This window comes from Typopeltis vanoorti, chromosome 20, assembly GCF_054136105.1.
Source record: "Typopeltis vanoorti isolate ZY-2024b chromosome 20, IOZ_Tvanoo_1.0, whole genome shotgun sequence".
NCBI classification, from domain to species: Eukaryota; Metazoa; Arthropoda; class Arachnida; order Uropygi; family Thelyphonidae; genus Typopeltis; species Typopeltis vanoorti.
Window position 1 is genome coordinate 66,278,315 of NC_143568.1, and position 24,091 is coordinate 66,302,405.

The 24,091-nt window shown below is 34.8% G+C and overlaps 1 protein-coding gene across 3 annotated transcripts in view; it reads right to left on the reverse strand.

Moving 5' to 3' along the window:
* The window catches only part of Pka-C1 (Protein kinase, cAMP-dependent, catalytic subunit 1), a 545,341-nt gene that overhangs the window by 500,520 nt on the left and 20,730 nt on the right, over positions 1 to 24,091 (reverse strand). For all 3 annotated transcript variants that reach the window (XM_090410256.1, XM_090410257.1, XM_090410255.1), the window contains exon 2: positions 15,042 to 15,107. In XM_090410256.1, coding sequence (XP_090266382.1) covers positions 15,042 to 15,087 — 46 coding nt within the window. In that variant the 5' untranslated portion in view covers positions 15,088 to 15,107. The remainder of the gene's footprint in view (positions 1 to 15,041; positions 15,108 to 24,091) is intronic.

The window sequence follows — 24,091 nt, forward strand, 5'->3', positions numbered from 1 at the left end:
TTGTGCTGAATGCCACTCCAAACAAAAACAAAAGTGAAGCATTTTATCTTGGGTCTAGTGCTGCCATCTGGCGTTATGTTTTGCATTCAATTACCTTTATAGTGCATTTTTATCATGAGTATTTATGGTTTGCGTGTCTGTTTGAAGTTATATTTAAAACTTTATTAATAAAGACATTTATCTATGTCTCACAGATAAAAAATGGAGAAAGTTAAAAAGGAATAGATATTAAAAAAACTGTCATTAAGTTTGCAATAATTTTTTTCTTCCTTTATGCGCATGCACACAACTGAAATAAATTAACATTTGAACTCGCGTTATGGAAAAACCTCGATATAAAAGTATTTCATGTTTCTTAGACGCTTTTATTTCATTAGAAAACGGTCTGTACAGTATTTAATTCTCTTTTATGAGGGCGAGGTAGCAATGAAAGTATGGAAACAAATTGCTACTTTATTTTGTTTAATTTTCAAAACTTCCATTTCTTTCGGCAACTGCTGTGCTGACATAACAGAGCTAACCTGTTGTTACTATTTATATTTCAAAGAAATGGCAACCCGCAGTCTCACATTAGCAAAACCTCCTGCCAAGAGAATCCACTGTTACGTAGGGAAGGATTAAAATCTTTTAATACTAATTAAAACACTGCTTACTTTAAAATTAGCTAATATTGTGCATAAATAGTTTTATTTTGTTATTTCTGCAGTAGTTCATGTTATTTAAATATCTCAGATTTAAACTGATCTCTGACAATGGTCACTAGCGACATCTAATGAGCAATGTAGGAACATAAATTAATAGCTGTAAATGCGGATTTCAGGTGATGGTTCTTATCTTCAAATTAAAATTGTTTAGAAATTTTTTTATTAAATAAAAAATATTCTATTTTGTCTGGTCTGCAGTTACTCGCCACAGGCAACTGGAAGAACGTATATGTCGAGCCCTTTTTATTAGAATAGCTATAAAATTTTAAGGAGATGAAGAATTGTGTTTTTTTTTGCTGATACATCATAATTCGTATTTAAATAATTACAGTTAATTATTATATTTTAAAATTTCCACTTCAAAACGTCACCCTTATGTCCAGCTTTATTTTGGAACTAAAACCAAAATCTAAACAAATAGTGAAAATGCAATTTGTACAAGTTTAAAATTTTATTCTCCTCCTCCTCCTCCCCCCTTCCTGTCCCCATACACGGAGAATCATTCGCTGTGAGTCTAAATGATTTGGGGAAAATGAAAATTAGCCACACAGAATAGTTTCAATTTTCAGAAATCAAAGAAGGTTTGATCTATTTAGATTTTATTTTATAAGGTTACAAAGTTTCCAAGTATCACTACACCCAATGAATAATGGCAAAACATAGCGACATCTAGTGGGGTAGAAACAAAGTAGACTTTAGTGTAATCCGCTAAATCTACAATTTGCAATATTTGAATTTTGAAACACGGTAGAAAAAAATTGTTCTTGCATCACAAAACCTGACTATCCTTTCCATCCCAGACCAATACATATTTATGGGCCAGAATTACTTATTTTAAACGTAGGTATTTGGATGATCCAATGGGTACATCTTTTCTCTACCACAAAGAGACGCAAACGTTATTTCGCTTCAAGGATATTTCGGTGTCGTATGTTGAAAGTTCAATCAGAGCTGCCATCTAGTGCTAAGAGAAGTGATTATTATGAGAAGCGGCATATGGAAATTTCAATCTAATCAGGGGTTTGCATATTAATTTCTTTAAATTTTAACTTTATGCTAACCATTTTACATCATATGCGACTCTTCAAGGAGCTGAAAGTGAATAAAATAAAAAAAGCGAAATTTTATTTTCCTGTATTATTAGTTCAAATAAATAAGACAACAGGAGACATCGATAAAAGAGGAGTTGAACGGAGAGTCTGAAAGGAGTACTTCCTTATATATTCAATCACTCTTTCGGAGTATATGAACCTGTTTGCATCACGTGAGTTGCAGACACCTTCCTTTATTTTTTTAAATCGCATTATATTTCAGCCATGACCATACTAATCGCCTTTATATTGTATGTTTGTTTTCAGCATTGTTGTTTTTATTGTTAGATCTTTTGCAATTTAACAACACAGTAGAATCGCAACCAAAGAAACCAACTTGTTAACCACGAGAAAATAAATCCGTGAGCTCGATAAAGTCAGTTTTATGAAATCAGTTTCATCATTATGAGCCTTTCGAAATACATTATTCGTTTCCTGTAATATGGAGGAAACTCTGTAGAATATTCACAGTCTCTAGCGCTTTCATCTCCATCGTTAAATTAGTAATTCTGTTGGGCATCAACTATTTATCCGCAAACCATAATTATGCTTTTGAGGATAAATATTAGAGAAAGGTATTCTGTCGGCGAGAATGGTTTCATTTATTTGTTTGTAGCCATTTACAGACTCTTTGATGTACAAAGTTTGTATATGCAAAAACCCATCACTCGTTGCCTTCTTTTCTTTTATTCTTAAGCAGAATACGAAGACAAAGTGCACACATACTAATGAAAACATTTAATGAAATGTGTAATTTTTTGTCGCATGTCCAAATTTTGAGTCTTCCTCTCTTCCGAGGTCTGTTTACGGCATTTCGTCTACGCAGCTGTTTGTAGCTCATTTATATGTAGAAAGCTTGCAAAAGAAATTAAAAATCGTTCACCGAAGCAAGGCTGAAACAAGTATTTCAACCCACACAATTGCCTTGGATGCAAGACTTATATTACTGGAAAAATTACTTGATGAATCTAGTTCTAAGGTCTTTCGTTCTGATTATGTGGCCAACTACTATATTATTACAACAGACCTCCAGGAAGTCGGATTGATCGAGAGAGAGGTCATATGTATCACTCACACCACAAGTCACACATTCTCTTGAATTCATTCACAACCTCCAAAAGGTATGACTTGCGGTCACGCACTGCTCTATGAGAGAAAAAGTCTAGCTCTCACCCCCTTCCTTGACTGCATTCATTCTCAGTTTCCACAAGAAGTGCAAGTGGTGGCATCAAAGCTTGTAAAGAGGCAAAATGACTTCCTTATTCTTACATGTAAGTGCTCATTTCAGTAGTTCAATAATCCTCTGATTTGTATTCGCAATTTTTGCTGTATGACCTCTGAACTTCAACTTTCTATGTACTAAAACTCCAAGATCCCTAGACTGGTCAGTTTCTTGCAGTATAAATCCCGCCAATATAACGCCTATCTTATATCCAACATATCTGTATGAAAGATTGGTGTAGAATAATGGCATCACACATAATAGTGAAAATCACGTACGTTATCCAACTTTTGCAAACATTCATGTCATAGTGAGATTCGAACCCACAATCTGCTGCTAAAATTACACACTCCGCAATCTATAAAAGTTATTAAAAAGAAAAAATATATTTATATCATAGGTAGATCCCCATAAAAGCTACATCAATTCATTACAAGTATAAAAATGAGGAAGAAAAAATAAATAAACAGCAAAGAAATTAACTTTCATTTTGGTCTCAGGAAAATTTGTTTTTCAATTAAATTTATAATTCTCTGGTCTTGTTTGGAAATGTATAAGTTCGTATGTTTATCCATTATACGAATTTGCATTTCGCTATCTCTGCAAAATTTTGTAACCCCCCCCCCCTCCTCCCTTATGGTTTTTTTCACCACGACAGCAATATGCTGCCGAGGTATGATTTCATTTTTAGATAGATTTTTTTTTCTTTCCCTTAATCTATAAGAATATACGAGTTTTGAAAAACTTCAATTAATATCTTTAATGGTTTTCATATCATAATTTGACATTTTCAAATTCTGATGTATAAATGCCACATTTCCCTTTAGGAAATGTGGAGAATTGACCGGAACTTCTGACCTAATGTCCAATTCATTTTCGTGGGGAATGCATCCCGGTTAGTAAGTATCCACCTGAGAAACTAAGATGGACTGGTCATTTGGAACAAAACACCTACGGTGTTTTTTTTTTGTTTTTTTTTGCAAGGTCACCAGGAAGAGCAGTGAAAAGGCTTCTCAATCTCCATGAGCAGAATTAAAGAGGATGAAAAAAATGTTAACGGGAAAAAGGGTGAAACTGACAAAAGAACTGGAGAAATATTACGTCGGCATAATTGGCGATACATTCAAAACAAAGACTAATAAAACAGGAGAGACACACTGGGCTAAATAACTTATATTTGTATACATTTTGTTCACTTGCTTACAAAGTAAAGGATTACACAATAATATAATATCTTGTCGAGTATAATTTATACGATATTATATTCAGCAATAGAGATCGGGTAAAGGAAGGAGGAGCATTCAATACAATAGGAAAATCAACTTTTTGAGTAGCAGTAAATTTCAAGGGCAAACATCAAAATGAGGAATTGAACAATGAAATATTTTTGTGTCTGTGGACCACAGAAGACTTTACTAAGGAAGATGCGAAGAAATTTTTCGAGTTCTTAAAGAAGGCAGCTGATGATAAAGAAAATGCTATCCATATTTAAACAGCAGAATAGAAATTTGAAATTGCAAAATAACACAAAAAGTGACAGAATGGTGATTAAAAATATCAAGAGGAATGCAATCAGGAGCATATCAGTACTTCAGAAAGAAAAAAAAAAACTATCAAAGCTGTGAACTGTGGAAATGAAACAAAATGTTCAAACATGGAGGTATAAAAGTTTTACAGTGGCTGCACTACATAATGCCGTTGGATGTTGTGTGTGCAAGTAGCGTGAATGAATTCAAGAACAGGTATGAGAGAGCTGGTGCGAATAGTATGGCCTCCCTCGATGAGTTCCTGGAGGTCTCTCTTAATAATAATAATAATTCAGAATGCCGAATTCAAAATGATTGGAGAAGAGTTATCATGGTAATCGTCTATAAAAAACTAAATAAAAAGGAATACGAGAATTACAGACGACTTTCCCTATTGAATTATAAATTAAAGATGCCAAAAAATTATAAACTTGGTTTAGCAAACAAAATTTGCGCCTGAAGTGACTTCACGACTGCGCAACTCGTATATATAGGCTAATGACTTCACATCACTTGCCTTAGTATCCCAGAATGCAAAGCACATATCCTTACGGACATGTATAATACTATGTATTATAGCATTCTCCCATAATACCCCATAAGTCCCTCCCATTGTACGGCGTGAATGATGCAATATATCGCACAGTACAGTCTATTCTTTAGTTGTAAGTCAGTAGTTATAATTTAAGGAGGTACAGGAGGATGCTTTGATGTTAAATATATAGGTGGGGCAGAGGTGACATTAACTGTAGGGCTAACTTCAGCTACATTAACTTCGGCTACAGTGAAATTATCTCTCAATGTTATTTTAGAACACATGGAATCGGTGTACGGAGGCATGATGCCGTGGTCTCCATATTAAACAACCGTTTAAGAAATAAAGATTGGGAGACTTTGGTAGAACCTCCATTCCGTACAGAGGTAGGCATAAGGTAACCAGATTTGATAATATAGAAAGAAAAATAAGTATCTGTTATTGATGCCCAGGTAGTGGGTACCCACTCACATCTAGCCATCTTAACAAGGTACAATACTACAAGCAGAACCAACACAACCGTGTAAGACTAACACAAGAGTAAGTAGCCGTTTTGGCTTTTCTTCTTAGTTATAATATGTTATAAGATAATATAGTGACACACCTTTCTGGCAGTCGTATAGCAAAAGTATGTAAGTTCTTTTCACTTAAACTTTGATATTCTAGGCCTAGCTACTCACTGATGAGACCTTAAGAGGAGCAATAGACTCATATGGGGAGAACTCTATGTAAAGGATATAACCAAGGTCGAGCCCCAGCAACTGGACGGTCACCTGGACTTAACAGAGGAAGAAAAACAACACTTATGCGACACATTGAAATCGCTGACACGAGTAGATCTGGAAAAGAGATACTCAGGGATAATGAAGGAATTTGAAAAAGAACTTTACCAGTAGATTCAAACACCGGTTCTTCTCACCCCATTACAAAACCGGTAAAAAGAAAAGACCCCCGATATGAATATTCGAATGTAACAGAACGAATCCTATTCTATCTTAGGAATAAACCCGAGATAAAAAACAAAGTCCACACAGCAGTACAGGAAAAGGGAGACGTGGGTTTGCAATGTGAAGGTGAGCTAGAGAGTCTTAGAATATGGCTCAAGTTTGGGAAAGTCACTTACGACCGAGCGGAATGGAATGAATGCTTGAAGAGAATATGGCAACTTAATGATGAAGAGTCAGTGCACGTACTCACAGTGATGGAAAACGTGGTAAAAGACTATGAGGAAGCGGTAAGAGATAGCAGGGCAAATATGACTTAAAAAAAAAAAAAAAAAAAAAAAAAAAAAAAAAAAAAAAAAAAAAAAAAAGCCCCTTCTAAGTTTCTTGGTTCTATTTCTGTATGTTCACGCTTAATCCACATAGGAGGGGGAAGACCTGAGAACCCGAGTGATGCAGCCCGCAAGGAGTGAGCGAGCGCTCACTCCTTGCGGGCTGCATCACTCGGGCCAGGCTCTTCCCCCGTTCTTGCAGTATTTTTCTGTTAATTCACCGACTTTTGTTGTTCTGTTTATGTGTATTCTAGCTCCTTTGTCGTTTCTGTTTATGTGAATCTTAGTTCTTTTGATTTTTAATTTATGTGTGTCTTCCTGCATTTGTCTTTTCACTTCTTTCATCGGCCAGACATCTGAAGAGGTGGCTGGCCGGAGAACGCGGAGGAGAACGGATGGAGGGAGATGATGTCGGAGATCTGCTTGGTGCTGGCATTTAAGTCAGGCCAAGTAGATCGACTGAGGCCTCTTTTAACTATCTACTACTATCCACTCTACCTTTCCTCTCCTCTCTCACTATCAGGCTGACTCTCAGCACAACTATTTTTTAAATCTAAAGAGGCCAGTGATGAAAGGCATGAACTCCCATTCTACCTCAAAAAAGGTTGAAACCGGTCTGGGTAGTGACCTCTCCTCATAATGTAAAACAGTACTACATCTCCTAGGAGCTGTGTGTTTTTACATTATGAGAAAATATCAAGAATAGTGAGGGATCTTGCTCCACCTTTGCAACGAGTTGCCGTGGTGTGGCACTACCAAGTGGTCACTTACGCTTGGATCCACCGACAGTTCGCCGGCATGAAACGTTCAGATCGTAGTTGTCGATCTTAGTTTCGCTTACTGGCTGAAAAACATTAAGGGATTTTTATCCCCTTCACTTATCAACCTCGCCAGAAAAAATAGCCGTTTTGGCTTTTCTTCTTAACACAAGAGTAGTTTGGGGCAGCTCCTCAATTTACCAGTATTATTATTTATTTTTGCCGGATTTGGTGCTCCGCTAGGTATAATGACCTCTCTTTATTAGGACAGTCATATGGAGACGAAAATTCTGTCTCTGCAGGGCACACTGGTGGTTTGCGCGCATGACCGTTAAGATGCCTCGTGCGGGAATCGGGTGATCATCTCTTGTAAAGGCCTCGGACTAGTAAGGTTCGTAAATGTAATACTGCACTGTCAGTATTAAGTTTCATAAAATAAAATCAGGTGTGCAACAAGGATTGTATTATCTTTACTGTTATTTATCTTTTGTATGGATCACATTATGATGATCACATTTTGTGTCATCACTGAGAATGCACAAAAATGGAAAACGCCACCTACATTCTCAGTGATGACACAAAATAAATAAATAAAACATTTCAACTATTATAGGAAAACAATTTTGCGGTAATGGAAAATTAAATATTGAGACAGACAACGGAATTAATTTAAAGTTGGTGTAGCGGGAAGAGGAATGTTTACATAAGATAGGAGATAAATTAGTCAAGTAAATATAAGTATAAAAGATGGTGTTTAATCCTATTTTAACTTATGTATCAGAGCTGAGTTTGAAATAAAACAAATGATCAAAGACGGGATTACGAATAAGGGAAATAAACACACAGCATCAATGAAGGATAAGTTGAGGAAGAAACGACGTTGTTACCATTCACAATATGAGAGCCGAGTGTTTGATGTGAGGAAAAATGCACACAGCACGAATTAATACTGTACGGAGGATGCAGTTAGAGGATGCACAAGACCTAAAAATTCTGACAATATTATTGGAGTCCTGACAGAGGAGGAAATTTGTACTGTTGGCGGAAATCTAATAATAAAGTGAACTTAATGTGCGTTAATATCATAATATCCTGCACACTCCCCTACTTGAGAATACATAAATTTAATCAAGACACTTTATCTGAAATTTGAGAAATGAAGTAAGAAAAATAATTTTAAGGACCGTCACAAATGGAAAACTGAGTTAAATGAGCAATTCATCGTCAACCAGTTTTTCAAGTTAAATAAATTTTCACTGAACTATTTGCATTTCCAACATTTTCAATTAACACTAATAATTTGGGTGTTGACCAACTATCCTCAAATAAATGTAACATTTTTGTCATCGTGCACAATCACAACATCCCGTGTAGTTGAGGATAGAACAGTAAAATTATTTGGATTTTTTTTATTACTGTTATTCTTTTAAAAAAGTAAAATCACAGTCTAGTTTGGGATGAAATGCGACAGATTACGGAGAGATAATATTTTAAATTAATTTGAATTAGAGCCTTATTAGTAAGTGGAGAAATAAAGGGCATTTTTATAAATGATGCAATGTTTATCAAAATGATTAAGTGTACATTATAGCAATGATTCTGATCATATTTTAGATGGCCGGATGTGTTTTCTGCGTCTAACAATCATCTCTGAACCATTTAATAGGAAGATTTTCATTTATAATTTGGACTCTGCACTCATAATGACGATTTTGTAACTTTATTTTCCTTTGTTTCAATCAGCATCAGATGATAATGACTGATGATGATAGTGTTCATGGTTTTGGCACGAGATGTACTTGGGCATGCCTCATTTTCACTGAAGTATAGTTACGTAGAACCACAGAGCGAGTAATGAAAATAAACTTAGAAACCACATTGGTGATTGTGGCAGTAGAGCAGAGCAGACAATGGAAATTCAGTAGGTCCGAGAATATATCTAAGGGTCTTGTGAGTAAGGAGGTCTTTTTCGTATAAAGATGGGGGCCGAGTAAGAATGAGTGCGTACAGTGAGGACTCCACACAAGCCTAGAATGGCACTAATTATTATAGAGATTGGTATTTTAGTATGAAAGTAAGATTTTAATGCACGCCTTTTCTCGTGAAATTTTATGAATTTAAAAAGTCACATCATTAATTGTCAAGCAAATATACTAGCAGCAAATGGTTCCTGGGAATACCTGGGTTCCAATTCCATCTACGACGTAATACAACTGTGGCCATTTTGGCAAACAACCCCACTTGCAGTAAGCGATGCTAACATAATCCAATTTTCCACATCCGGTATGTATGGAGGAAATGACTGCCATGGCATTTTCCTCTTAAAATATTCATGAGATATTATTAGGCGTCCTTTTATCACTTAAAGCTGATAGTAACAAAAACGCTTCCTGACCACACCTCGCGTCTTAATTATGCATCAAAGGGCGTCAGCGATTTCCCAAGAAATCTGGAATGGATTCTGTTATGTTCATACAAGGCATTATAAGCTTGACTCGCTTTAGTTTCAAAAGTCTTTATGAATGTATGAAATCCAATCTTGACGACCAAAGGGCGTCGCTGCCATCTAGTGCAATGAAAAGATGCGTTTTTTTTTTTTTTTTGTATCTCACTAAAATGCAAACTTGGTATTCAGTTCTGGTCCAGATTAAATAATTTTATCTATGATTTTTACATAGACTGAAGCTTTCGTGCTCTGACTATTATTGGTCAGAGATGATGTCACCATATTTCAGGTCGAATATCACCTGTCCTATTGCCTATCTACATCTAGTTACTGCCTCATCTAATTGTTTATCAAAGTAAATTACTGGCCACACACTTCGCTGGATAAATCAGTGATTTATATGTCGGTAGAGAATTAAAAAAAAATCAGTTTGCTTGTCTGATTTTTTTTTTATTATAATCTCAGCAAAGAAGGGTTAAACACCCAATACTATGCTCTACCCGATAAATGGACAATATAAGCGTGCATACCTAATGAAAAGCGAGACACTTAAAAGCAAGAGAAATACTAATCAAATTTTTCTAATTAACACAAAACGCTAGTAGAGCTCACTTAAGTTTTAATGAGGAAGCTTCTCATTACGACTGTTTATATATATATATATTAATAGAGCGCAGATAATTCTCAGCTTTTCTTGGACGAAGTCGCTAATTGATAACAGCCTTTTTTTTTTTTTTCTGGATATTTCGTGTAAAAATCCAACAATTTCTCTTATCTTGCAATCTGACCCTTCTTGTTACGAACTTGTCGAATTTCATTAGAATGATGGCACGTGCTTCACGCTGGGTTTTGGCACGTTTATACTCGAGCTGATTGGCATTTTTATTATTTTTTTTTTTACGTCACTTTCGTTTCGACCAATGTTGTTTAAGCACGTGACACATTCAACTACCAGTTGTACCTATGTAGTTTAGAATATTATTATTATGTGACACCTGCACGGAGTCCGAAGACTCATTGAGGGAAAGTGTGCCAACAGCATCGAAAGATTGAACTCCTTCCAACTACTAACCGCGCTCAAACTTGCTTAACTTTTTACGAGCCATTAGTAGCAGAGGCGCTACCAATCGACCAATCTTTATGCTTCGTTTATTCTATTGTTTTTTGTACTGTATTCTGTTATCGGTTTTATGACAACCATAATGTTGCTACAGTATCATTAGAATCAATTTGGAATAGCTAAATTACGGGGATAATTACTAGTGTTATCAGAAATAGAAAAAATGTAATTAATGCTAAGAATGATAAAGAACTGTGGATCAATCCGAAAATTAGTTATTCTTAAAGGAACAAATATACATACATAGGAGAGGGCGCTTTTATTTTGTTAATTCTTGCACTCGTGAAAGATAATTTATGGCGCTACGAAAATCCTGAAGTGTACATTGGTTGCTAGGTTACCGATTATTGCGAAATGCGCACTATCTTTACTATGTAAAGTTATGTTACTATGGTAACTGAACTATCCAGTGTTATAGAAATGCATTCTCTAATTTTATGTTTTAAAAACTGCAATTTGCATGACAAACAAGGCGTTATATCATTCAGAATACCTCTCAGATCCTTTTTAATTGGCAGTTGTGCCATCTAAAATACAGTAATAATCACCTACTGTAACTTGGCGTGCAGATTTTTTTTCTATTTAAATACTGCACTGACAAGTTACAATTGTAAGTGGGATGTGTAGCCTACACAAAAAGAAATACGTGTTGAAGCACCCAGATTGTCTGTTCTGGGCGAACCCGGAAAAACAAATAATATATTCATTTTATTAAGCACTCAAAAGGAAATGAGAACAGGTTTCAGTCACGCCCGAAGGGAAAGCTTAAAAAGTAAAAAAGGAATACACACATATCTTGGCAGATGGTCGTTACGTTTGCCATGTATGGAAGGGAGCACAGAATTAGAAAGAAGCGAAATCTTGGGAGTATTGAATCAAAGTTAACCTTAGAAATCCCGCAATCTTAACTTTAAAAATTTGTTAAAAATATTTCAGTATAATGTATGCCATTTTTACTAGTTTATCCTGCTGTTTGGATCATAAAAGCTATTTCATAAATGTCAGCGACATTCTGTAAACAGGGAGAGAGAGAGAGAATATGGAGGGGGGGGGGTCACCTGATTTGACAAGTTACTGCCATGTTATCATTATAAGAAATTCATTCATATATAGAATACCGGTTGTTAGTTTTTCAGGGTTCAGTACAACCTAGGTCGTCGATTCGATGTGTCACCTGCTCCACAGACGGCTCCAAATAAAAGACGATGGCAGGTCAGTCGTCAGATTTTATGACTTTAACCCTATGAGCGATAGACGTCGTACTTTATGCTCAAATTCAGCGTAGTGATTGTCGGCATTTGTATAACGCACGTTCAAAATAAGGAATTTTTTTTTATATAGAACTCAACTCTTTCAGGCCATTATTGACTAAAAAAAAAAAAGGTTTCAGATATGATTAGCAGCTAAAATTGCTATGGCAATGCATTATACTCGGCTATTGTTCTTCGGCTAGTTTGCCCATTTTTGAAAGATGAGAAGCCCGAGCTGTCTGACGGGTTTAAGCAAGCCTTCTGCCTGCTCATAGAGTAGCAGCAGGTACACAGGATATTCACACCTCTGTGTTCAAATAACAGACTGCATCCGAGCGAGTGTATTTTACCTTACATACCCAAGAAATATAGATGTTATTGCCTTAGTAGATCTGCAGTAAAAATCTATAACTACCTTAAATGAATGGTTCTTCTGAGTAAAATATTTACGAACATGAATCTCGCTGCCCATTTCGAAGACTGGCGTTTATTTGCAGAAGAAAAAGAGGAAAGAAATCAGTTTAATAAATGCCCACCTTCATCACAAGTTAAACACACCAAACCTTCCGCTATGACTAATTAATTCCCTGCACTCCTCTGTACAAAATTACAAGCAGAAGAAAGCGATTTTTAATTATATGTCATATTAATCAGTATGTCGGATGGCAGTATGGACAGACCATGATTAATAAGTGCCTCGTGGAGCATCCATTTTAACATATGGTATCAGCATTTTTACTTCTCGCATTGTGTGTGGAAATGTAGCTGCGCGCCTCAACCTCCAGGGCCACGATGACGTCACAATGTGATTAATAATCCTGACTTTATTGCACACTCATCTTGGTGAACACATCATGTCGTACCCAAGGTCTCCGCAGGAAGTGGTATGCATGATGACAACGCCGGGGTAATGTCGTTAAAACAGAAACGCAGATAAAGAGCACGTCTGGTGAGCGGTCACGTCGAAGTGGGTGCCTTTTTGTGTCCATGTTTCGGTTATGTATAACCTAGACATGCACCGAAAAACGTCAGTTATTAGATCTATAGTTTTTACATAAAACGTTGTATTCATTCCTGGAAACATCTTTCCGTCTTCAATAATAAAAAAAAAAAAAAAATGAAGACTTCTGTAGATGCATCCCGAAACCAGCAAAAACTAAACTAGTCACCCAACCCTTCTGAATAATTAATATAAAATACTAATTGTATTTAGTTTATTAATAAGCACAAAAATAATTGTTTGTAAATAAGCATAAAGGATACTTCTCAAATTAAATTCAAAATATTAAATAAAAACACTAACTACAGATGGATTGCATAACACTAACAATACCTTGTCTCTAATTCTAGTTTCCTGTTGTCGTTTATCAAACTAATCCCTTCAAAATTACGGAACGAACAGGAAACATCTCCTTATGAACCAAAGCATTTCGTAAACAAGAATGTGATTCTAATCGGTTTTTATAAACCAAGTATTTCTTTAATAATAAATATCGTAATTGGTCGGGGTAATATAAACGATACCATATAATCATTTTCTTTGTCCGTATACCTTTTAAATAAAAATTCAGCAACTATAATTAGAGAAAAAATAAAGTATCAGAGATCATAACACGCTTCAGGAATTTGAAGTTTTCCTGGTAATACTATTCATATATTTCGTTTTCCTCACGAACATTAATTACTAGAATACGCCTGCTTGCAATGATAGGTTGGAGGGGGGGATTTTTTTGGACCTTTATGGTGAAAATGTCCTTTATATACTGTTCTTAAATAGCACATAAGAAGCGCAATATAAATTTTCGTGCAGTTTGGTATGAAATTTTCACAGTTCTACCACTAGATGTCGCTGAATTGAAACAGTTAAAAGGGTTCAGCGTGGATAACAGCATGCAGTCATTACTGACTGAAAATATTCATCTCTATCCGAGTAAATGAAGGGAGGAAGAATTGCAGGCGAGCTCCCCTTATCCGCCAACATTCCTACAAGTCGCACTGCTCATGGCTTTGCCTTCTTAAGTTCTTAAAAGAACTGGGCGATGGACTGAGTCCTGGACTCTTTATCCCGTCATCTGAATGAAGAAAATCTATGTGGATGGAGTGTTATTGAGCTAAAAAGCTCTAGTCATGGCTGGGTAACGGCAATAGGGCCTCAGTTAAAACTTCATTGGATTGCCATTTGTTACCCTGGAATCCTAAAAAGAACTCTTCATGGTATTGCGCTCCAACTTTGGAATACGGTTGTTTCTTATTCAATTTTAAAAAAGGTTTTTGAGAATTGTGGCAGGATATAGAATCAAAAGGCTTAAAAAATGGTAAATTAAATAATATATAATGAAGGCATTAAAGATCCATCATTATTTAATAGACAAATAAAATGAAACTTAAGTATAGAACTTTACCACAATTTGAGACCATACCTTCAGCGTAAGTAGTGCAAATGCCTGTATATTCGGACTTTAAATTGATGCATCGATTACTGGCCTGATAACCGTTTCGAAGCGTTGGTTCTCATCAGCGACAACGCAGAAATCTAAGACGGCAAAAAAAAGTATTCAACACCATAGAAATCTCATGTCAGAGAGTTACATTTATGAAGAATATAACTCTAATATGGGACTTCTTAGAGTAGCGATTTTTTTAAGGCTTCGGCCTGGTCCCGGATGAGAACCACCAGTTCGAAACAGCTGTCATAGGCTTTCACACCCAGTACACTGGCTCTTGGGTGGAATCTGTATCTTAAAGTAGCACAAAACAAGGCAATTCAAATGCCGAAGACATATCAACCTCTCTGATGAAATTTAAAACATAAATTTCATTTGGCTATAAAAACTGATGGATCTTTAATATTTTCATTATGGACCTTTATAGTACTAATTGTACTAAAATGCAGAGGTCTGTTTCTTCGCAGACACCTTTATAAGTCACACATCGATCCGATATTATTATTTTATTTTTTTTTTCTTGGTGTGGGGGGGAGAAGTATTATGCAATTTAGGACTTGTCCTAAATTGCATAATACTTTCGTTTTAAGCTATAAATATCAGTTCCTCTTCAATCATAAATGGCTTACAACAAACCTTTATAATTAAAGAATTATATCTTTAAAAAATTACCTGAGTCATTGGTTTTCTTAGATTTTGGCTTCCTGAACAAATGCATCGTGTAACCTCTTGCTGCACCTAGAAATAAAATATTCAAATTAATCACTCATTATTATTTTACAATTAATAGAAAATTAAATATTGCAACGTCATTATCAAATTCCTAATATGTACCATGAAATTGGGTGTACAAGATAGTTCAACAGTAACAATATAAATCATGTATAACTTCCCATCCACAATTTCCTTCTAAATTAATCTTATCTATCAGGAATACAATATCGTCAGATTTATTACATTTTGATCTAAGACATTTTAACTCAATCAGTCTATCGTAGATCTCGGTCTTCCTCTTGATCTTTTTTCCTGCTATCTGCGCATCAAACATCCGTACTGCTAATCTTTCCCCTCACATTCTGTTTAAGCGACCATTTCATTATTGATGCCCAACAGATAAGTAACAAACAGCTTTTGTCTGTAGCAAACACAATTGCGTTTATGATGAACATCGCTTATTACATTTTCAAAGAAAATAAATTTCTGGTCATAAGATTTGTTATTAGAAATTACCAGACCGCTTATGGGAACCTTCAAAATGTGTTAAAAGAGTATTTCATGGGTGGGATTGACAAAAAATAAAATAAAAAAGACGTACGCTTTAAACTGATGACCATCTAGCTACTGAAGCACTTTAGGAGGGTCGTTCATTTTGTTCTCGTACTTATATGGCTGTGTGGACGCAAGCAGTCACTATTTACTACCTTGGAGAATAAGACACCATCTTAAAATATTTAAGAAAAACTGTTGTGACATTATTATCATCTGTTTCTGTGACAATGATTCTTATGCTCACGTGAGTTTACTTTGAAATTAATGAAGTTGTTTTTGAAGTACGGAAGCGACTAAGGCTATGGGATCACACTATTATGTTTGTATTCTTCTGGCTGGTTTGTCTGTTTTGTAGAAAGAAAAAAAAAATCATCCACTTTCGAATGAGACCGGCTAATTCGCCTTCAGATTGAAAAACCCTTTTAAAAGGTTCTTCGCGTTCTAGACGGGATTCAAACCCAGGTCTTTCCAATCAAAGGACATCGTCATTACCGACTGAGCTGAGGAGGCTCATCAAGAACAAACAGGCTTGTATCTACAAAATGGTCCGCATTTGAATTTCATACACCACACATGAGTGAAAGAAAGTAACTAAACGTGCACCGAAGCCTTTACTATATAGGGTGAGATATGAGGAATGTGCAGGACTTCGGAAGGTCTATTTGAATTTAAAAAGAAAAAAAGGCGTATGAACACGAGTCAAATACTGAACAGTTACAGAGCTAAGTTTTTTTTTTTTTTTTTTAATAGTTGAAACGAGAGAACAACAAGCTGAAGAATAAACAGTCACGTACTTGGTAAGTTGTTTATTCTAGAATGTATAACTTATGTTTGAAACAGGTTCTCACAGATATCCTCGGCCGTTAATACAAAACGCAGCGCTTCCTCTTATTGTAGCTCGCAACCTTCAAGGTTGGGAGCTACAACATGAGGAACACGGTCGCCAGCTATTGCAGGAGGTCTGTCAGGGTGGTTTCTGAATGTTCTAATAACCACCTGGATTATGTTTGTGAACTTTGCGTCGGAAATGGCGTCGCTGCGTACCAGACGCTTTCATTGAAGTAGCAGTAGATATTTGATTAGTAGCGATTTTCGAAATTGCGACAAACCGGAACATTCATTTGAATGCTGAATTTTTTTCGTCTGAACGAGGACATTATTTGCTGCGGTATTGCAGCTTCATATCGCGTTGAACACCTCGAGCTTGATATACGAAAAGGTCGGAAGTTGCTGAATGCTAATGGTATCGATACCATTAACGACAAAAAACAATCCTCATGCTGATAAAGAATCAATCTCCAATATCTCTTTAAGTATAAAGCAGTTTAGTGTCTTCTACAGTCAGTTCATTAGTATGTTTACTATTGAAGATTGTTTCAGAGCATGACATCTACAGTTTCTGCAATGTGGTTCATCTTAGCTACACACACACAGCCTTACATTCATTTCCCAGAAGATGGCGCTCCTCCACAATTTCCTGTATTGTGTAAACAAATGTCGATGATCCACCCTGCCAATCAGATCGATACTAGTGATTATTAAAATGACGATCTAGCACATTCCTTTTGAGTGATGGAGAAGCATCACATCACGGACCGCCATTTCAGCAAAATGTTACATGCACCACTTAGCACTGATATTTGTATCAATGCTAAAGTAGTGGATGCAGGATGTTTGTAGCACTAAAACGGTCTCAGAACACACGCAGCTAACAGACAATACGTTCTCATAGCTTTAGTAGCTTCGGTCATAATTCCAAACAACGGTAACTTATAGATACACCTAATAAAAAAGTATACAGATTCACGAAAGCATAATACGGTTTTAAAATGGCTCAAGAGAAAAAAAAAATGGCTTTCTCCCTTGAGAAAGAACTTCAGACACACTTTTTTTCAAGAGGTGCCATCTCGAGAAAGATCGAGTGTGCGCGGAATATAGGACAAAGCATCTAATTCTTATTATGAAAAAACTTCTGTACGTCAGCAGCTAATTTATTTTCTGATTTTTCGCGTCCTAAACAAGATACGATTCCAAGTAATGGGGAAAAGTATCTCATACTCTTAGGGCAATATTTGTTTGCCTTTGATTTTAAAGTATACATTTTTATCCTTCACAGACATTTTTATGATATTTAAATAGTTTTATTTGAAAAATTGAGTATCATATAAAGTTCATGTATCATGGTAACCAAGTGGATAGCGTAGCATTCTTCACTTTACCCAAGCAATTACAGACATCGAAAAACTTAAGTGAAATTTAAATAATCATCAAGTAAAGCTTCTCCGAAGTATTCGATGTGAACAATGTTGGCGATTCTGTTACGCATTGTGACGATAAGAGATTTCTTTCCAAGTATCTGCACGGCAAATGAAATCAAGACACTTGATAATGCATTGAAAGCTTTGATAATGATAAGTTTCATGTGTGTAAGTCTTTTTTTTTTTTTTAAATAAATGCTTCAACGTTGAAATAGATAAGATTTTTATGTTAGACAATACTGAAACAGTTAATTTCTGTTAACACACCGTACTATTATATGTTTAAAAGTTTATTCTAGATTACAAAAAAAAAAAAAAAAAGAAAGAAGAAATCCAAATTACGTAATTAAACTATATCATTAATTCTAACAGCATTTTATTAATTTTGTAACAAACTATATATCGGTAAAACCGGTTAAAATATCGAAATAACGTAAGAGCATTACCTAATAAGTGACTTATAATAAGTGATTCATGTATATACATATTACGTATTGTTGTTTAATTATAGCAGAGATATAAAAATAACATTAAGGTGTGGCTTAACCCTCAATCATGAATAAGGATGACAAACAATTTTTTTCTTGTTTATATCATATATTGCGTATACAACGAATTAATTAAATAATGTTAGTTTATCTCTATTTATGAATTCAAAAAAGGAACATTTAAAATCTACAGTTTTTTTGTTTATCCGATAGTTTTTTAAATCAGATCACCAGACTTCAGCTTCCATCTTTTTTTTTTGTATTTCGAGCTTAGTTTTAGACATCGTGACAAGCAAAACATTAATTATAATTAATTATTTTTTAATTTATTTTTTATTAATTAATTCTTTATTACTTAAATAATACAATTAATTACAATAGTCATTTTAAGAATGCAAATTACTTCTTTATACATGATGAATTCTACAAGTCTGGCTTTTACACATTAATATTAAAATCGTGAAAGTCAAGGAGCTGATAAATGCTTTGTTAAAATATTTCAATGCTAATATTTGGCATGCTTTATTTACTTTGGATTTTTACCGTTTATATATTGCAATTGATTCCTTCTCCTCGATATTTAATGCTACAGTCATTACTTCTAAATAAACGTCGAGGTCTGTTGATTTAATGTCAGTTTGCAAAGTGCTTGCAGTCATATTATGTGTAATCCGTCACTTTATTTTTTGTATGTTTGTTTTTATTAGTCGAGCGCAAATAGTTTGAAAGCATAAACATGTTTTTCAAAGGAAACTGCAGAATAGAATTCTAGCTGAATTAACTCAGTTTACAGTGAATGAAATTTTACGGGATATTTTTTTTTTTACTTAGCATAAATAAAAATTAAAAATAATCAGTCTGCCGAAAATTAATTCTATTGGGACTTTATAAGCCTCCAAAATCTAAAAAAATAAAAATATACATCTTTAATTTTAATTTTTTCATTCTTGGCACGCATGTTTTTATTATGCATATACTTTCCATTTAAGACATGATTTAATATGAGCAACTTCAAAGGAACTTAATTTAAAGATCGCCCCTTTATCGGATCTGTTATTACGGTTCGGGAGGAGTGAACTGAAAAAAAAAAAAAATAATAATATGAACAACTCCTGAGGAGATAAGTGTATGATTACATTGAATAGGCACAATTAATATCGGGAAGCGATTTATATAATGATTACGCAACGACTGTTATTTAATGAACATAAGTAGATTAGTTCAGATTACGTTCAACTGGATGTAATTAATATCTAGGTTAAAACCAATGTCGAAGATAATTCTAGTGAATGTGTGATTACTTGCACAGTGAAATTCTAGCAGTGATTCACTCAGTGAGATTATTTTGAAATCATGTAAAGAGGTCATTATTATCGCTTTTATTAAGAAAAATCTGAAAATGATTGAAAAATATTTCCAAAGGTCCATCAAAAATGATAAAACTTGATATTGGACTTTATTTTTTTTTTTATTTTTTTTTATTTTTTTTTTTTTTTTACGGCCTTGATACTAGTGAAATCGCCTAAAGAAGCCTATTATCAATGAAAATGTTTATTCGCTATTCTATCTATTAGAACCAATGGAAACTTTAAGCTATTTGTCCAGAAAAATAAAATAAACCCATTCCTAATATATTGATATAAAAATAAATAAATAAATAAAAATTCGAAGAGTTCTCCTTTCGGTGGTTTCTGTTCTCCCCATCGTTTTTATTATTTTTTTTATTTTTGGTTATAGCATCCACGAGAAAAGAAAAAAAAAGTGATTTGCTTATGCCGTAATATCCAACATGATTTAACGAGGTATTTTAACCATTTTAACTATATATAAAGCAATTAAATATTCAAGTGCTTTCTGACGTATGTCTTCTTGTAGACTCTTAGCGAGTGGTTTAATATTATAATTCGGACGGAATATTATAGACAGGGGCGGCTCGTGCACAGGCACTGCGGAACTGCAGCACCCCCAATTTTTCTCGATACATACATATATTTATTAATTTATTTATATTTGCTTGTAATATTTAATTTTATCATCAACAATCCTATACAATTCTATTATTTTGTATAAAAAATAATTAAAATCCATCTTGTAGCACTTAGAAGGCGAAGGACACTAGCAGCACTGTGTTTACCACAGTGTCATATTGCTACGCGCGCAAGCATATGCACGTCATTGTGAGATGCGAGCTATTAGCGTAATGCGGCACTGTCCGGCGCGCAGTTCCGCTGTTGTTTATATGCAGTTTGTGCCAGTAGTAGAGTGTTCGTAGTGTTCATCGTGTTTACTCCGTCTCTTTAAATATAAATCCATTCCTTTAATTACAATTAAAAGGAATGGATTTTATTTTTAAGTAATTTTGAATTATACCAAACTATAATTTTATCGATAATAAACAATATTTTTTCAGGTTTAATTTTTTTTTAAATTTTTACCATAAGTTTGATATTTTATCCAAACACGTATACACTGATTATAGAAATGTAACCATTTATTGAATTTTAATTAAAAATGACGTATTGTGATTATTGAAGTGTCTACCGTGAAATATGGAAGGTAACTTACAGAGCTCTCTAGATAACAGCCTGGATGAAGACTGCCTGGAATAGTAGATGCAGTCAAAATCAGGTCTCCGGAAATGACTCTCTGGAAGTAAACATCGTGGTCAAAGTCTTGCTCATTGTTGGTCTGAGTTCGAGAGTTTTTAGAATCCTTTTAGATTGCATGCATAGTTCATTGTGTTCTGAGATTATGTATTTATTATTATTATTTCGTAACACCTCCAAGGAATCCAAAGACTCATCGAGAGAGTGCACCTACTCTGCAGCTCTCGTCTCCGCCACTCAATCCACCAACTACAGCAAACCGCATCATCTACACAAACGCCATCTACCGCCCACCACCACTAGTATTTTCACAGGCAATTATATTCTAGATGTAATAGTGAATCGATTCAGCGTAAAGGCAACAAAACTGAGACAAGGAATCCTTTTTTGAAAAGATTCCAAGAGTTAAAACGGCAGCACGCTGTCTATTTATCAGAGATTGCTTTATTTCTCCCTTCTGTGCAGATTCTGTTCAAGAATGTACGCTTCAGGCAACAGTGATGTGTGAATTGCAAATAAAGCCTATCTGAAGCCTGCGTAGTTGGTCTGATACGTACGAGTATCTGAGCAAAACAGTTTAATGAGCCTATCTTTAAAAAACTAAGTGAACACAGGCTTAGTTGCCTCCTCTGTAGTGAAGTAATTCCTCTGGCTACTGTAACTATTAAAAGCGTGTTTTGTATACTGTTTTGAGATTAACGAAAGCTCAACTTTACCAATAACCTGTTATTAATGTATCTAATTTTTGAATAAAATTTAAAAATGTATGACAGTACGAGACGAATGACATCGTGATGATACAAAATACATTGGTAAACATTTTAAATATGAAAATCACATATAAACGTATTTGTTCTTCGTGCGTATAGATATTTAAATAAACAACAACTTTTATATAAATATTTAAAATAAAATGTAAATAAAATATTTTAATATAAATTAATATTGTTTTTATCAATTTTAAATTCAAAGGTTCTTTTGATGCACATCAAAGAAAAATTATATCTTGCAAAAACATGTGTCTCAAGGGGGCACATATTTGCAGCATATGCACTTGCTTGTAACTTCTTGTGTTATAGTCATTCTTTCCACTTTTGAGTAAGTTGCTAAACAAGCTCTGGTGTTTGAAGACAAGTGTCCTATGACAGAACATTGCGCTACCCGTACGTACTGCAAAACAGGAGGCATATTTGTCTACATTTCATTTCATTTCAAAAGGAAATTTTTTTTAGTCCTGTATACGTCCAACTTTTATTGAATCCTGTTTTTCGCGTATAATTTTACTGTGTTATTTTACATAATAATATAAAAACCATGAAAGTATTCGAGTGAAATGCTATACGAAGGGGGGGGGGGACCTGGAAAATTCTGATAAACATAAATGATATTAAAGCAACCACAAGAAAGAACATGCGATGACATAAGTTACCTTCAAAACTCTGCTACTAGTATGTTCTTTCTTGTGATTATATCAGTTGCTTTAATATCATTTTTGTGTTATCAGAACATTCCAGATCACCTAGTATAGGAAGAATACTTTGTTGATGCAATCTAACACATACTTTTCTGATGATTTCGCGAGTAAAATCCTAATTGTCAGATTTTTATAGATTTTAATATAATAAATGACGGGTTTGAATAAAATATTGTGAAGGCGAAACAAAATTAGCCGCAAATGCTATCGCCATGTTTCGACAACTAACCACAATTGAAACTGTTCTTTCAATCAATAGATTAACGTTTCACTTTAATACATTATGTTAAATCTAAAACAGAGTGCGGCTTAACAGGAATGCACCTGTTTCCAGTAGTAGCGAGATTATCATTAACCCTCCACCTCTCAAACTGTTGAACAAAGTAAGATTCAAACCCAAGATAAGATTAAGTGCGACAGTAGTTCTCATGGGTTATCTGCTAACATGAGAAGTCGACAGAAGCCGAAATCTGGTAGCTTCAATCTGATCTTATTTCCCGCTGACGGACGTTTCTAACCCCGCTGAGACTGCGTACACAGCGTGATGTGTCGGGCACTCACTGAAGTCCTCTGACAGTCAGTTTTTTGGACATCAAATAAAATGTAATAGATTTGAAGAATATTTATTAATCAGGCTTAAGTTTGGCTTGCAGATCTTATTTTTTATATGACATCGATTATTTTATTTTTATTTGTGTTTTACAAAATCTGGAAACTGCTCTAGAGAACAAACACTGCTCCACTTCCGGTTCTGCAACAAGAGAGACGGAAGTCTCGCAGAGGCCGATGAAATTCATCTCTCACTTAAAGGCATTTGTTGGAAAAATGTCTAAAATGCATTGGGTAGCACTAAAGACCGATTTCTGTACGTTATTAAAAGCATCGGTTTAGATCGGAATGGCCAAATATTTCAAAATCCTCTCTGTTCCTGTAAAAAATCGATAACGCTAATCCTTTGATTGAGACATCTTTTATAGGGATTACCTCACATTCCATTCATAATTCTCTTTCGCAAGCAAAGACAAAAGCGATATTTTCTGCTAAATGACGCTCAAACCGTGACATTCGGAAGTATTGCAAAATTATTCTGATAAGTGAAATATTTGTATCTCCAGGCGAACTATCTGGTTTACTTTCATTCCGTGGTTTGGTTATATCGATAACAGAGAGAACATTCCACCGTGTAGTCGTTCAGGAATGTGGGTCCGTTTATTTCCATACTCCATCTCAATCCTCCTAATTACAAGAAACCAAGCACACTCACACTCTTCGACCTCTAATTGGTAACATCATTTGTAACGATTCTCCGCAATTCACGTGCACTTCCTGTACATGAAAAGATCTGTTTTTCACGTTACCTAGGGGTTTGTTAGTAATGCTATGCAGGCAAAGGACATACGGTTCATTGCTTCGCATATTTGGGTAACTAAGACCTCCCTTATTGTTTTCGAGAAAGAGATAACACGTATTTGATGTTGACAAGCTGCTGCTAGAGATAACACTGAAATCATTACATTCTCCCCTCCTAATACTGAACTCCGTACAAGGTCGGTCGATAGAAACGGAAATAGATATTTCCACTTGGAAAACTCCATCTGTTAGTAGTTCTACACTGGTTGAAAAATCT